Source organism: Nannochloropsis gaditana, assembly GCF_000240725.1.
Source record: "Nannochloropsis gaditana CCMP526 unplaced genomic scaffold scaffold001, whole genome shotgun sequence".
Lineage (NCBI taxonomy): Eukaryota > Eustigmatophyceae > Eustigmatales > Monodopsidaceae > Microchloropsis > Microchloropsis gaditana.
Window position 1 is genome coordinate 129761 of NW_005803952.1, and position 17310 is coordinate 147070.

Below are 17310 nucleotides of genomic sequence, written 5' to 3' on the forward strand. Positions count from 1 at the left end.
GCAACTATGTCCGCGCCTGCACGTGCCTGGCAGACAGCTTGCTTGCAGAGTTGCTCAATGGTCTCATCATTTATAATCTTTCCATTCAACACAATTCCATCATGTCCTTGATCTGAGTACGGATCTAGAGCCACATCTGTCATCACAGTAACATCTGGAAAGCGATCCTTTATCATAGCGATGGCTCGAGGTACGATACCGGCCGGGTTGTACGCCTCTCGACCATCGTTCGTCTTCAGACGATCCTCAACTTTCGGGAATAACACAAAAGTCTTCACACCGAATTGAAGGGACTCGGCTACCTCAGCCATCATGCCCGCGAGGCTGAAACGTTTTTGACCAGGCATAGAGGGGATTTCGGTCTCATAGCGCTCTTCGTGGATGAATAGCGGGTAAATGAAGTTCCGAGGAAGTACAATATTTTCACGCACCATGGCACGCAATGTCTCAGACTTCCGATTCCTCCGAGGGCGAGCCATCTGGGGAACCCATACACCGCCTTGGTTATTAGTTGTTAAAGCCGGTGAGCTTCCAGCCTTTCCGTCAAAGCCTTCAAGCGGGGGCAGAGGTCCCAGTGTAGTCGGCCCAGTAATTGAGTCAGTCTTGACTGAGGAGATATCAACACTGCTTGCGCCCGCTGCTGTTTTCAGTGCAGGTCTTAAGTGGAGATGACGACCGTCAGACCGCACTGAGAAGGAAGACGAAACACCAGCTGGAACAGGCGGAAATGGCAAGACGAATCCTTCAACACACCCAAGAAATGGAAGCAAAATGGCGATCTTGGAAAAGGACATGGCTGAAAAGATCTTTATTTCCCTGTGAGATACATGGTGGAGTGGATGAGTTATGTTATGGGCAACGGGCTTCACGCTTCAAACTGGCAACCAGACAGGGCGAGGCAGCGGCAATGCAAGGAGCTTGAGCTTTGACCGGCTTTCAAACCTAACTGTAGAGCACACACTGTTATTTGGAATCACGGAAAATTCGTAATGTTCTTATAAAACGAATTTTTTACTCATTAGTCGCACGAGACGACTACCACACCCTCTGGCGGGCCTCGGAAGATACGACTGCTCGCTTGCCATCGCCGTCGTGCAGCTCCTCACTGAGCAGGACCAGCCCCTTCGATCCTCATCCGGGCTTTATCACGGTGAGTCGAAGAAATTTTAAAATGAAGGCAGCCACAAGTGAGGGTAAGATATTCTTGCAAACAACTTAGTTGAGGGTCGACACAAAAAAGGTGGGCTTGATATCCTAATACGGCGACATCCGGCATTTTGTAAGATCGATCGTCGTGACGGAGACGCTGCTGATGAGGGGTACTGTTGGTTGTCGCACATTAAAAGGAAATTCAGCCCCAAAAAAGTTGCCGTATTTTCTGACTTCTATTTGTATCATTATATCACTACACCGCTGGTGGTCATATCATGGGTAAACTTACCCAACGTATCTCCTCGGCGACGGAGAACACGATCAAGTGTGTCTACGAGACATTCAAATGTCCCTCCCGAAGACACCTGAGACGCGATAAGGTATACCACATTTCCTAAGGGTCTCGCATATATACCTGCTTCCCTGAGGTCGTTAACGATGTGCGTAGAAGCTGTGGAGCTGTATCCTTTCCGGTTGCTCGATTCGACCTCCGTAAGTTCAACCGCTAACACGGTGCCGAGGGCGACTGCCCTTCGCACACCGGAAAGGTTTGATAGGGCCGCCACTTGATCCTCATTATAGCGACATATGTTGTGGTGACTGCTGCACTTGTTCTTATTCGGAAAAAAATCCTCTTTCCTTTGACAACACTCCTGTGACGTTCGTATGTTGGTTTCATGTATCACAGCATAGGCTTTTAACGCGTGCACGGCAGCGGCACAGCCCAGTGGATTTGCAGTGTAGGAATGTCCGTGGAGGAGGGCATCTGATTTATTCGTCCCATGGAAAGCCTCAAAAACGGCTTCGGTGGTGAGGGTCAGCGCCATGGGCAGGTACCCGCCCGTCAGGGTCTTTCCATAACAGGCGATGTCCGGAGCAACTCCTAGTAGCTCCGCAGCTGATGCACATCCCAAGCGGTAAAGGCCGCTTGCTATCTCGTCAAAGACTACAGGAAGGCCATAAGCCCGGCCCTCCAATGTCAAGATCCGCTGAAATAGCGGGTCAACCATCACCATCCCCGCAGCGCCCATCAAGACCGGCTCCAAAAGGACGGCGCCGAGCTTCCGACAGCGATGACCTTGCCCCGCCTCACCTCGCAAAGGTATGACTGTGTTAGATGACAAGATTCCTTCCTCTCCTCTCTCAAAGGCAATGAACTGCGCCCGGATGGCCTTTCGGTATATGACCGCCGCGTCAGAGCCCTCGCGGGCGTGTACGTCTAGGAGAGTGGCCAGGCCCCCCGGAAACTTAAGGACTTGTCCACTGTCTGGTAGTTGCAGGGCACTCTGTCCAGCGGCACGGGTGATTTCGGGCGGAATCTCGACCTGAAGATGGCCGCTTACGTATCCGAACGTTGGCACTGTCAGGGAGAGGGTCCGCGGCTGGTACCAAGGATGCTGCCCGGTGTTAAAAATAGTGGGAGCGGCCGCGTCCATGCACCCAAGGGTGTCCCCGTGGTAGCAGTCTCGTTGAGTGACAACCGTCAGAGGCGTCGCTGAGATCTTATCATTTGGCTGCTCAACTCGGAATTCTTCCTTGGAGCACCCCTTTTCATATTTCAAGTCAACGGAATTTTTTTTCAACGCCATCTTGACAGCTATCTCCATAGCGGTAGACCCGTTGTCGCTAAAAAATACCCGACTGGCCCACCCCTGACCGGGTCCAGCCAGCATTAACTCCGCCAGCCGCAGGGCCGGCTCGTGCACGTTGCCAGGGAAAATAACGTGGCCGAAGCGCCCGGCAGCGGCGCCGACAGCAAGGGCGACATCCACTCGGCCATGACCTAGCCCTTGCGTCCACCAGGAGGCACATGCATCAATGAGAGTCCGTGAACAAGGGACGCGCTCTTTTGCATCACCGTCCTCGGAGGACTTGCTGATAAGAGTGTAATTGTCACCGTAAGCTGAATCCACTACATGCAGGTCCGTGCCACTTAGCCCACTATGCTGCGTGAAGGGGTACCAAAACACTTGGGCAGCTTGCGTTGTCATTTTCTGCAATCGTTGGATGCGGACTCGTTCTCTATCTATCAGCGTATCGAGCAAGTGATGGAAGACATGTTCGTGTTGATGGTACCACTGATCCAAGCCGCCTAAGAGGACGTCTTTGTCTACATCGCCAGTAGAGAAAGAGACAGATGAGACTTCGGGCAGATGAGGAAGAGACAAAACGGGAGTCTCCGCATGCCCTAACGTGCCAGTAATGTACTCGCTTACGGCAGCCGCGTTCTCAATGTAGTGAGGGACCTCCAACACAGCTATGGCATGCACCTCGTATCCTCGGCAGTATAGGGACTCGTACGCTGCTAAGGTACTAGAAATGCCTCCCAATCTCCCATCTCCGACTAGCAAAACAGGTAGCCGCAGGGGTCGATACAGATCGGCCTGTGTCTGCAGGGGCGACGGACCGGGACTCAGCACACCGCCCGCAGTCTCCACAACCACTAAATCCCCTACGTTCGAGCCCTCACGTTGCCTTACTCCCCCTCCATCCCCCCCTACTGTATGAGATTCCTGCGCCTGCTGTAAACATGTCCGTAACATCCCAAGCAATTCCTCACTGGATATGGTTTTTCCTTCCTTGGTCGCAGCTACATGAGGAGATAGTGGCGTCTCCCAGCTATATAAGGTGTGACAAGATACGTCAGCAGAAGTGTAACGTTGTACGAATGATCCATCATGTATCTTCCCAGTCTGCAATGGTTTTATATAGGTTGTCCGCCGCCTGAGGGGCCTGTTCGATGCCGCCCGCAATAAACCCGCAGAGATGACGGTCTTCCCCACATCCGTGTTAGCACCGAAAACTTGGATTGTCAGAGAACACATTTACTGATTTATTATCTAAACATTAATGAGATCTTCACAGTGATCTTGAAGCTGGCCAACAGATATTTCGATACGATCCTGTTGAATATAAGAAGTTGAGGAAAATTGAGGACAAGACGCTGTAGCTGATGTTGTAGTGGCCATACATAGAAGTGCAGGCCATCTTTCGACAAACTGCGCCTTCAACAAACTTGCAGTCCCGTCTATCAGGAAACACATTTCTATATGTTCTCAACCACTACGAGCGTATAACTCCAGTTACAAAACAGACCTGAAAACTAGTAGCTCTCTCAGCCTGAGGCCCGGGGGAGGCAGTTAGGACAAGACAGAGCAGGAGAATCACAAAAACTGCTGACACCCCCGGACTCCCGAAATTTTTGAATCAACGACTCTTCAATAAGCATGGGAAGCATTGCAAAAAGAGTTACGACATAAGTAACGATATCAAGCGCAGCGATAGCGGAAAGGAGGACACAAGCAGCGCCGTAAGAGCAAGCCACCACGAGACGACAAGGAGACGAACTTTCCAGAAACAGACTTTTAATACACCAAAAAGTGAATTAATTGAAAACATTCGAAATATAGAATCAATAGAGTGATTTAGAACTTGGTGATAGCGGAAGGAAAGTTGGTAAGATAGTTTAACAGCGCTCAAGCATAACGTATCACAGAGCGACGCATTTCACCACTGAGCGATGATCGACCATTATCGTCCGAGAAAATGTAAAAACGCAGTATGGGAGATTGACAGAACCAAGCGAGCACGAAGACATGGCATCACGAAAAAACTGAAAATCTAACCTCAGTTAATTTTCCTGCATTTTCCAGTGATTGTGCTATACCCGCGATGCCTTAGGCTTGTAAGGGCCTCAGAGATAGACTACCTTTGAGTTGAACGAGTATGCGACCAAACCGATGGCGCTGAATGCTCCTTTCGCAAGTTGTACGTTTCCTATTACTATCTTGGGTCGAAGGATGGGGTTGCCGACGGTCGCGCAGTCCTGAACAGTTCATGGCGAACAATAAGGGAGGCCTTGTTGGAAGCTCTCACGCGAATTCCTCTTCAAGTGCCGTCTCGCGGGATCGCAATGGAACCAATGGAGGTTGTGGAGAAACTGTTGGCGAAGCAGGATGGATGTCGTCGACGAATGTCTTCACCGATGGGACTCATATTTCTCACGATAAGTTAATCATTGACGAGAGCAGCGCGACCGGAGGACGCCCCAAGGCTATCTTCGGTGCTGCCATCATCAAAGATTTGCGGTGTATCCGAAATGCAATATGTGAAGATAAGCCAGAGGACGACAAGTTGGAGGATAGCAGCCTGGAGGCTCTGCTGTCGAGCCCTGAGTCGGATGACGAAAGCTCCTGGATCAGTCAATTTGTTCGTGCGCCAGGTCACGAATTCTTCTGCGCCGTGCCATGTTCTTTCCTGGCAGAAGACTTTAATTGGTTGGGGCTCCCTCTCGACATGGCTGCAGTCGACCTCCTCCTTGAGCGCGTCGCGAAAGGCGGCTCAACCAAACGCTGTCGGTCACTACCTCGGGACGAGGCAGCTACCCAACGCATGTATGGACTCATCCATGCGCGCTTCATTGTCACACAAAAAGGCTTGCAGGTGATGCGAGACAAATTCCAACAAGCACATTTTGGTCGCTGTCCCCGTCTGGCGTGCTGTGGTCAGCCAGTGCTCCCCCTGGGCAACTCGAACGAGGAAATCGGCGAAACCGATCAAAACAAAGGTAAGGTGGTTGAGAAGCGACACAGGAGTGATGGCGCTAGGGAATGCGTTAAAATCTTTTGCCCACGGTGTCGAGAAGTCTATTGGCCCGCGGACGCATCCCACCAGCAGCTCAACGGAGCCTACTGGGGGCCAACGTTCGCCCATCTTTTCCTGTTGGCATTCCCGGAGCTGAACCTGGAAGCAGCCCACTCCTGGACCCCAATACCGTCAATATTTCGGCAGGATGGAGTTAATCGCAGGTACGACCCGGTCAGGCTCGGCCGCAAGTGTCTTGGCCGCGGAGGCATTACGACTGACATCCAGGCTACCTCCTCTATCGACTTGGACGACGACCTTTGTCACTTGACGGAGAGAGAGTCATACGTACCGCGCATCTTTGGCTTTCGCTTGGAATGTAAGCTACGCAAGCAAGACGTAACGACGCAACAAAGAAGTGAACAGAAAGATAACTCTACGCGGCTGTGTGCAACCAGACCGTCGAAAGGCAAATCCCTTACTGGGACAAGCTTCAAGGGAGCGGTCACGACAAAAATTTGTTTTTGGAAGAGCTGTGGCGTGGCACGCTTCATTCGAGGAAGATTTTTTGTAGCGGTGTGCTTTTTTAAGAAGAGAAACGCAGAGAGTGATCAATAACTTTAGATCCCCTTCGCGAAGGTCTCGATGTAAATTAAAACAATAAGTTGAATATTTTAGAGCCCACCAGACAAATTCCCTCGCAAAAATTAATACAATAAAAATAAAAGAAGTGTTTAGTGTCATAACAATAGCCATTTGAATTCCTTCAGAGCTTCAAGAGATATTATCTCAGAATGTACAACAATCTCGAGTTCTTGTCATGGATCCTGAAGGTTTGTCCTATTGCGGTTCTGCAATTTGTTATGGAGGTCTTGTACAGTAGAGTTGACGCCCATGTCGCCGTTGCCAAACCCGTCTAATTGCAAGGCCAATATCCGCGATTGATTGTTGCGCTCCAGGGCTTCCTCAAAGCACGCCTGTGTTGTTACCCCTAAGCCTGCTCGCACGGCGAGAAGGGCGGCTTCGTTGACCACATTACTTAGTTCTGCTCCAGAGTATCCTTTGGACCTGGTGGCAATGCGCTGCATGTCTACGCCAGGTGCCAGGCAAACGTGACGTGAATGAACGTCCAGGATGGCCCGGCGACCGCGTGTGTCTGGCAGACCCACCGCAATATGGCGGTCGAAGCGACCTGGTCGTATAAGGGCTGGATCAAGCACCTCGGGACGATTTGTAGCTGCGATGACCAGGACACAATTTTCTCCACCCTCAAAACCATCCATTTCACATAAAAGCTGATTTAACGTCTGCTCCCGCTCATCATTTGAAGAAAAGGAACCGCGTGTTTTCGCCAACGCATCCAGTTCATCAATGAAAATTATGCAAGGAGAGCTTGAGAAGCCACGCTGGAAGAGGTCGCGCATGCGGGCAGCGCCTCGACCAACGAGGAGCTCGCAGAATTCACTTGCAGAGCAACTTATGAATGACACGCCCGCCTCATTCGCAACAGCCCGAGCCAACAAGGTCTTGCCAGTGCCTGGAGCTCCTGATAGTAGTATACCTTTTGGCAGACGGGCGCCAATGGCGTCATACCGGGCTCGGTCTCTCAAGAAATTAACTACTTCCACCAACTCCAATTTGGCTGCATCGATGCCGGCAACATCCTTGAATGTGATGACACGTTTTTTTGGTTTCTGCTGAAGATTTTTTCGCTCCCTACCAACGCTATCTGTAGGGTTATAGAGTTTGTTCATCATTCGATAGACCAATGCCAAGTACAAGAAAGGGGCGATCGTCAGTAGCAGTGTGACCATGCGCCGACTCCAGGAAGGTGTACCGGTCCCGAACCTGACGCCATTTTTTTGAAGCATCTCGACAATCCATTGTCTGTCGAGTTGCGGGATGACAGATGTGTGGTATATTTGCTGTCGGGACACTTTTGAAGAGGGCACGAGGCTGGCGCCTCCAGCCAACATGATACTGTCTCCCGCCTTCATTTGAACCTCAAATTTGTCTTGATTCATCATCACGGAAGCCAATTTGCCCTCCTGTGCATGCTTCACAAAATCGGAAAAAGGCAGATAGACTGGTGCACGAGGCCACAAGTACTTAGTTATTCCAAGTAGCTTCGTGAGTATTGATGAAATCATCCAGCTCCGGGAAGAAGAAAAGGATGGTGACGACATGGTAGAGATTTGGCCCCTAGGCGAAAGGGCGTTGGCCATCGCGAAGCCGAGGCGCGAAGACCAAGCTCCAGTGTAATGTTTTTAATTTGCCTTTGTAACAATGCAAGACACGCAGGAGTGTTAGAGTTCGACACACGATGAGGCCAGCAGCGCTCGCGTGGATCTTGAGTATGTCGCCTACACGCCGCAGCGGGCGGAGTAACGGCTAGCGTGACCAACGGCGCGCCTGGCCCATGGGGATTGAAATGTGCAACCGACCAAAGCATAGTGTGATTGCCACTCACTTTATCACTGCCGGCACCTCTTTCATCGAGGGCAAAAACAATGGAGATTATGGTTTGCAGACCACCCACATATGAACGGCTGTCAGTGTTGAGGATTTGTTACCTATCTGGTTTTCCACATAGTATATAGTGATGCTGTAGGGGTTGTGGGGCACAAGCCAACGGCTTTTGGGAAGTACTCTACACATGGCGTTCCGTTTACTGCACGATTATTACGTAGAATTAAGATATTAAAGAGATTAATGCAATTCTGGAGCTCCCTTGCGTTAAGTAGATCGATGCATCCACGCACGGTTCTCGAAAAATAATTGTACACAATTAAATTTCGGCCCATACGCCCGACCGCATGACCCCACGACACCCATGCTGATGTGCTTTCTTCCTTTACATCATTTACTCAACATCACAAACAGGACGTTCTGAGACTTGCGACTTTTTAAGCCAAGGGTAGGGCTTCAAATTATCAAACTTTGCCATTTGCCTTTTTTGGATAAAGACCCTATTTGGTAGACTGTTGGCAAGTAGGAGGACGAAAGCCACGTGCTTCGATTAGCAAAGCCACATATTTCTTGCGAGTGAAAAGGATGCAGACTTCGAGCTTCAATGTCGCGGCCAATGTCCTTCTTTTGACCTTGATTCAGTTTTGGGCAGTTGTCGAAGCGCAGCCCGGAATGGGTTGGGAGGCTCAATGCATCGGGCAATGGCTGCAATGCGGCGGGCGCAATTATTGGGGTCCTACCAATTGCTGTCCAGGGACCCGATGCGAGTACGTGAACGAGTACTGGTGGCAGTGCAATCCAAGCCAAGCTCCACTTGCGCCTATGGCGACCCCCGCTCCGACACCGGTCGTCACAACAGGAAATACTGTGGCTCCATCTGACCTCACTCCTGATCCCACTGCTCCTCCTTCTGAGCCCCTCGAGAACGTTCCACTGGACTCACCCGTCCCTTCTCCGGCACCTACGCATAGACCACATCATTGGGGCCACCACCATCATCCCTCGTCAACAAGCGCAACGTCGACAGCAACACCGACACCGTTCCCGACCGAAGCCGGTCCGCCATTTTGGGAACAAGACTGTTTTCGTGTTCGAAAGAATATACTATCGCTTACCCCGGACGAGCTTGCAGATTTTATAGAGGCTTTGCAGACCTTGAAGGCAAGTGGTTTGTACGATACGATTACTGCAATCCATGGAAATCCGACGACTTTCAATCTTTTTCACGGCAACGATTACTTTCTACCCTGGCATCGCTGGTACGTCTTGCAAATTGAAAGCGCAGTGCGTGACTTGGGAGGCAAGTTCTCTTGTTTCGCGATGCCTTACTGGGACTGGACGCTGGATGCCGGACGGGAGACAGAGTCCCCTCTTTGGGGGATTTTTGGCCCGATGGGCAAAAAGAATGACTCCTTCTGCATGAAAGAAGGCCCTTTTGCCGAATGGACAAACAGCAAGGGAGGGTGCTTGAAGCGCATTGGCTCTGATTCTTACAGATTTTTCTCACCGGCAGAGGTCTTGGACCTTATTATGGGTAAGAAGACTCTGGTGGGAGACTTTCGGCCGGCTTTTGAAGCTGGTGCGCATTCTCGGCCGCATCTATTTTTGGGTGGAGCCATGAATAGCTTTGCAAGCCCCGACGATCCCATTTTTTGGTTACACCATGCATTTGTTGATAAAATCTGGGCAATGTGGCAGGATTGCCACAGGATTCTGGATCCAGCGAACATTCTCGACACCGATTTCAAGCCCGACCAAGTAGACGTAGAGCTGGCTTACGCTCCCGGCATAACTACTCGCTCCATGTGGTCTACGCGCGAGCTAGGTTACACGTATGAAACCGATATAATGTCGGCGTATACCTTTCTCAATACGTGCCACTGGTCCACCCTGAAGCCCAATCCTATTTTAAACATTAGTTTGCCTGCACCACCTATGCCTGAGATCAGCCCTGAAACACGTCAATCGCCGCCTTTCCCTGAAAAAGGTGTGACCGCACCTTTGTTACATCCTTCCACGGTGGCAGCGCTTGCTGATGCACAGAAGCATCAAGATATGCGATCCAACACGACAGGACAGAGCTCACATCTACGCGGCAAGAATTACGTACCCTATCATAAGAAGCATCGAATCCCATCGACCAATGCTTCAATACACACAAAAACCATAGATAAAAGTGGGCAGGACATGCAGGCTATTTTAGTGCCCACGAAAGAATGGGCTGCAGCTCAAGCGAAAATGGCTCCCTATGAACCCCACGGCAAGGGTTTGATCGTGGAAGAGAATCGTGTATTTACAGCGTGTATGGGTAGCGACCGACAAGATAACGTTGAAAAGAAACGTGCTGAGTGCCTCAAAGTGGTACTCAAACGTGATTGTGAAATGCTGGGGTTCATTTGTGACCTACCTGACACATACAGAGATGGCATGCATATGGAGGCTGATGAAAATGTTTTCAAGAAGGACAGCATGTGCGCACGCTCCTGCCATGGCTGATAGAAATATCAGCAATCAGTCTCGAGGAAAGCATCGCGTGAAGTGCAAGAAATGTGACAAATAGGAAATTGAAAATTGAAACCGATATGTATGCATTGCGATCTTGTAGGGAGGAAAGGTTACACATTCTGAGGTGGTTCTATACATGGATACATGGTGACTTCAAGTACAGGAAAAGAAAAAAGACGATGTACATTTTTCTGGAGCCGCGTTGCGAAATCCCGAAAGCACTTGACCAGACCAGTGACGGATGGCAATCCTGTCGGCTCCCGCCTCCCCTCCCTCCCCTTCGCTCCTTGCTTGGGCCTGCCCTCCTCAATCTCGTCGTCCTTTGTGCCATCTTATTTTTTTTCCCGCGGCATGTCGTTTAAGTTTACCTTCATGTCGTTCTCCACGAGAACTCTAACTACACGTCGCTCTTGCCCGTCTTCCGAGGTCGCACTGAATTCATAATTTAAAAAGAAGTTCTCCAAACTGCATATTGTAAGGCAGGTTACACTCTTCATACCACTTTCAAGGATCGAGAGTTAGTTAGCAGCACAGAGGCAATTGGAAGGACGGGGCCTCTTTTAGTGGGAGCATTGGCTCAATGTACAGTCGTGATGCCATTTCTGTCGCCTCTGCCTCAGTATCTGGTACATCGCTTGCGTCTTTGCAATGGGGCACGCGAACGATCAGTAATTATAACCGCACTGAGACGATCGGGGAGGGTACATACGGGTAAGATTGTAGACTATAGCCTCTAATGGTGTGACGTGTTTAACTTTAATTATTCTCTAATCAATTCAAGAAAACTCTCCGCTTTCTCCCCCATTCCTACTTTCGAGGCAGCCGCGTCTTCAGTGGATTTGACAAGATAACTCACACCAAAGTCGCCATCAAAAAGTTGCTTCTGCAGCCAGATTGTCAATTACCTCCAACCGTCACGCGTGAGATCAAGATTTTGAAGCAGATGAAGCATCCTAACATTGTCAGACTTATCGACGTTGTCACCTCTAAATGCTCTCGCTGGGAATGTAGGTTGCCAGAGACCGCGCTAAATCTCGAGCAGGAACATGTGCGCTTACTGAGCAATGTAACTTTCTCATATACATATCACAGTAAAAGACAAGGATGAAACAGAAACTGGGAATCTTAGGACTCGCTCTACAGGAAATGGTGCAGGCAGCAACACTGGCAACGGTGGCACTGGTGGCGGAGGTGCCACGAATTTGCGTATGGGGCATATCTACTTGGTAATGGAATACGTTGATCACGATTTGGCAGGATTAATTGATGCCAAGGTGAAATTGACGGAGGCCCGCATCAAATGCTTAGTGAAACAGATCCTGGATGGCTTGAACTACATGCATGAGCGTGAGCTCGTGCACCGGGATTTGAAGTGCTCCAACATTTTAGTCAGCAACCTGCATGATTTGAAGCTTGCAGACTTTGGTTTGGCACGGTCTTTGGATTTCAGTCAGCACGATAGGGAAGAAATGCCCCACCTGACCACCAAGGTTGTCACACTTTGGTATAGGGCCCCCGAGCTGCTGTACGGAAATCCTAATTATGATACGGCCGTAGATATGTGGAGCCTAGGCTGCATTATAGTAGAATTGATTCAAGGGCGACCCCTTTTTCCAGCCAGTAGCGAGATCGAACTGCTTGGGATGATATATAGCCTTCTGGGGACACCTGGGCCTGAAACCTTTGCACATATGAAAGCACCAGGATCGACCCTTGAATGTCCTGACCCCAAACGATCTCAATTTGAGGCGCGGTACCGCTCGATCTTGGGCAGTGCTTTCGACTTGGTACAGCGTCTACTAGTTCTGGACCCTCGTCAGCGACTCACTGCGCGAATGGCTCTCAACAATCTGTACTTCTTGAGCGATTCCGAAAGCGGAGCGGTGGCGGACCCCCACTTACTTCCCAAGCTTGCCGGGGACAACCAATCGTACCACGAGTTCGAGACGAAAAAGGTAAAGCGCGAAAAGAAGCAACAGCTTCAAGCGGAAGCCGCTGCCAAGGCAGCTGTCAAACGGGGAGACGTGGTGTCGGCGGCAGCCATCATGGCGGGCGCTCACCAAGCCACATCCGGCATATCCTCCCAAAGCCTCCTTGCCCCTGCAGGGGCACCAGTATTTCCAATCGGAGACCAAGACATGGATATTTCGGACGGGGAGGACGGGCTTTCTAGGGATAGACCTGATCTCTTTCACGGCTCACAAGGCCCATTGCCGCCGCGTCATGGCGAGTCAGAACTGCCCGTCAATGAATCGATGGACTCAAGCGCGTCGGTACCGGTGCATGACGATAGTAACATTAGTCGTCATGAATCCCGCCGTGTTTATTCTGGCAAGGAGGATTCTGAGAAAATGCAGCGGATTGAAGAGAATGTAAGAGGGCCTTATGGTAATGATCGAAAAAAGGAAGACCGCGGTAGTGCGGTGAGGGCAAGGCCTCTGTCGGATCGGGAAAAGCGGCGACGGGAGGAAGTTCTCGAGCGCTTATGGAGCAGCGATATTAACAATGATAAAGTTTCGAAGGATCAAGCTAGCAAAAAGAGAAAAGAACATATTTCGCGAACGTCTGATATGTTCGTACGATCGAAAGGTAAAGACAATTATCGAGTGCCTGAGAGAGGCACGGCATCAGATTCGCAAGGAAATGACGGTGAGTATGGCGAGACGGGAAGGCATTGGAACCGTCAAAAGAGGAGGGAGCAACGTGAGCGTAGTCATGAGTATCAGCCTCGGCTAGCGGATGATGCAAGAAGCGTGTCGCACCGAAGTCGAGACCGAGAGCGGATGCGCAAGCGAGTTTGCGAAGATCCCAAACAAAATGAGCGAGGCGTGAAAGGAATGGATGAGCGACCCCGCGCGCATGATCGCGCGCATGATCGGCACCGACAGCGTGATAGAATGCGTGAGAGTGACAGGAGTACAAGTAATGCTCGCGGAAGGCGACAAAGCCGCGAAAGGTCGCCACCTCCATCGTCCTCCTCTGTCTATCGGTCGGACAGGAGAGTCCGTAGCCGAAGTCACAGTCAAGGCCGTGGTGAAAAATATGGTGGGGGCGCCAGCAGAATACGCGGTTACTCTCGGATTGAGTGCAAGAGACGTTCGTGGGACCGTCATGGTTGGAAAAGGAGGGACCGAGGCATGAGCAGGGAGGAGGACGATAAACCAAGGTGGGCAGGAATGAACCATAAGCCTGCAGCGAGGGAGAGTCGAATAAAAATGCGGGATAAGAGCTTGTCATCGACGTCTTCCACGTCTTCGTCGACATCGTCGACGTCGTCATCCTCCTCATCCAGCTCTTCTTCAGCATCCTCGACCTCGTCGTCTTCCTAGCCATTCGTCCGGTTTTGTTCCGCGCGCAAAATTACCCGCGGGATATAATGGGCAATTTGCTTAGACAATAGCCAAATAAACTTAATTAGCAAAAAAGTAAGACACGTAATTTGCGAAGGTTTCTCTTCGTTCATGTTTCTCCGGATTGTTTTGCACCGATCGTTGGACTTACACGACTACAGCGTAGTAACAATTTGAGAAAATGGGGGAAAATAAGATACAAAAGAGCATCATAGTTGACCTCCACAATTTATTGTTGAATAACTTCATTGATCTGTCCTTCATGTTTTGTAAAAATCAACCTTTCGGACCCTTTCGACCCCCCTGGAAACCTGGCTCCAAAAAAATCTGACTTTCTGCGGCACCATCTATTGACATGAAGCGATGGACACAGAGTGATTCCACTAGACACTTACACCATCTTGATTGTCTATCATCAGGAGTTTGTGGTGCTTATTCAGCATGGGAACTATCTCCGAGACCATGAACTCATCAACCTGTTCAGGGGCGCGGCCGACGAAAAGCATGGGATCAACGAGGTCTTCAAGCTCCTCATGAATAGCGGCAAAAAGTGGATCCAGCCGAACACGCTCGAGCAAATCGTTGGCTTTACCCTCAGCCTTGACTACTTTGCCTGCTTCCATGGAGTGGGCCCGAATGGCGTGATGCAATACCTGTCGGTCTCCGCCCTTCTTGCAGCAGGCCATTAGGATCTTCTCAGTAGCCATAAAAGGCAATTCTGCCATCACATGCGCTCGAATGACTTGCGGCCAGACCTGCAGGCCGTCCGTTATGTTCGCAACTATGTTTAGGATAACATCAACGGCCAGGAAGGCCTCGGGCAAAATAATGCGCCGAATGCTGGAGTCGTCAAGTGTGCGTTCGAACCACTGCGTTGCATGTGTCTGAGCAGCCGCGGCGGGCAAACTCATCACATATCGAGCCAGGGAGCAGACACGCTCTGAGCGCATGGGGTTGCGTTTGTATGCCATGGCACTGGAGCCGATCTGGTCCTTCCCGAATGGCTCTTCTATCTCTTTCAAATTCGCCAGCAATCGAATATCACCACACATTTTATACGCGGATTGAGCGACTCCAGATAATATCGAAAGGATGTGATAATCAATCTTACGCGTGTACGTCTGACCCGAAACCGCAATCCACTTCTTGAAGCCCATGTATTCGCAAACTTTCCGATTGCATTCCTTGACTTTGGCGTGGTCCCCCCCGAAAAGTTCTAGGAAGGTGGCCTGTGTGCCTGTTGTACCCTTAAGGCCCCGTAAAGGCAAATCTTCCATTTCTCGATCGAGATGCTCGAGGTCCATTAAAAAATCTTGCATGTAAAGTGTCATGCGTTTCCCCACCGTGGTAAGCTGTGCGGCCTGATAGTGAGTGAAGCCCAGAGTGGCATGTGCACGATGCTCAAGTGCAAAAGTCTTCATCTGATCCAAAAGCTTGACTATCTTCCGCTGCAACAGCTCCATTCCCTCCTTCAATTGCACAATATCTGTGTTATCTCCGACAAAGCAGCTTGTTGCGCCCATGTGGATGATACCTTGGGCTGCAGGGCAGCACTCTCCAAAAGTGTACACATGCGCCATGACGTCATGTCGGGTCTCTGCTTCTTTCTCCTCAGCCCGGTCAAAATCAATGTCCATAATGTGCTCCTCCATTTGTGCTATCTGTTCGTCAGTGATGGGAATGCCAAGCTCTTGTTCAGCCTTAGCAAGCGCGATCCACAGTCTCCGCCAGGTGGAAAACTTCTTTTCCGGAGACCATATATAGCTCATCTCTCTAGTTGCGTAACGTTTAACAAGTGGATGCTCGTACATTCTGGTTTCCCGCACCAATTCATCCCTGGACATGGTCGGAGCGAGTCTGGCGGAATCGAAGCAACGAGGGTTAGATGCTCCTGTAGGTGTCGTCCACCTGCGACAGTGATCACGATTAAAAGAAGAAATTCCAGTTAGCACGTCATTTGTCAAGTCACCCATGCGATATTCACATGAGTTCGCACAGTTTGCAATCGGCAATTTTAACATCTGTAGCCAAGTGCATGGGCGCAGCGGGTAAGTTCCATTTCAACAGGCTACAAGACCATCATCTTTTCGTCTGGCTTGCTGAATATCTTTGCTTTAACTCGGCACTTTCCGGAAACATTGAGGAGGATGACTTAGCTATGGATACTCATATTTCCTGGTGAAGCATAGACGCTGCTTACGACAAGCTCGCTGTCGCGCTGTCGCTGACCTCCTGGTCGTCTCCGTCTCGGAGGTTCGTTGACTATTGTCGGTGCTTTTCGAGGCCCTCGAGTCGAGGGCCGCGGAGGCCGAAGGGCCGACGGACCGACGAAAAAGGCTTTATAAACACCAGCTGTCCGTATGACAAGCACGTCGGCGTGATACCCCCCCGGCATAAACCGAGAACGCAATGCCGCATGACTTTCGGAAAATTCGATGTGGGTGAAGCCAGCTCCGAGCAGTCCTTGCACGACAAACCCGCCAGTACTCGCGGTAAGAATCTTTCCCAGACCATCCTGTGGATGAAAGACAAATAAAGTGGAAGTGTTCGCGGTGCTTGGCTCGTGAGGAACTGATCTAGATGCTAAGCTGGGGTACGTGCCAGGCCGAGCCGAGCCGCAATACCATCCTGCGGTAATGCATCCAGGGGAATATAGACTTTTCCTCGGGGAAGAAGGTGTTGTCAGAGTTCTACCTATTTGGCATTTCTCTGTGCCTTTCTTCTCCCTGTGGGTACCGTCAACCTACAAGGACCTATACTTATAGCTACGGGGCGGGTGGCACGAGAGGGTGGGACTCCTGCCAATAGGTCTGTGTGACATGGGTCTGTTTGCGACACGCGCGCACCGTTTCTCGTGCGTAAGCACAGAATGTGTGCCGCGTGCAAACATCTTCAGAGGGATTCATGTCGGCAGAGGGCGTTGACTTGCTTTCGTTGGCAAGCTTCTGGTTATTTGTTGAGGAGATGTGTTTATCCTCAAGTGTTTACTTATATGTGGACTACAATGGATCAACGAAGGACTAGCGTATCAAGAATCAAGAGATGCGCTCCTATGACCGTTCCATGCGAGGAGCTGGACTATAGTTTTACCTATTTGGTATTTCTCTGTGCCTTTCTTTTCCCTGTGGGTACCGTCAACCTAGAAGGACCTATACTTACAGCTACGGGACGGGTGGCACGAGAGGGTGGAACTCCTGCCAGTAGGTCTGTGCGACCTGGATCTGTTTGCAACATGCACAAAATACATATC

The 17310-nt window shown here is 50.4% G+C and overlaps 1 protein-coding gene across 1 annotated transcript; it reads left to right on the forward strand.

Moving 5' to 3' along the window:
* Positions 1 to 4802: 4802 nt before the first annotated feature.
* On the forward strand, positions 4803 to 6478 carry CSNK2B (casein kinase II subunit beta). Its single transcript, XM_005856341.1, has one exon. The coding sequence runs from the start codon at positions 4903 to 4905 to the stop codon at positions 6352 to 6354; it is 1452 nt and encodes a 483-aa protein (XP_005856403.1). The 5' UTR covers positions 4803 to 4902; the 3' UTR covers positions 6355 to 6478.
* The last annotated feature ends 10832 nt before the right edge of the window (positions 6479 to 17310 follow it).

What these genes read in the sequence shown, in the direction of transcription:
- CSNK2B (XM_005856341.1), top strand. Translation starts at nt 4,903, where the DNA reads ATGCTCCTTTCGCAAGTTGTACGTTTCCTATTACTATCTTGGGTCGAA.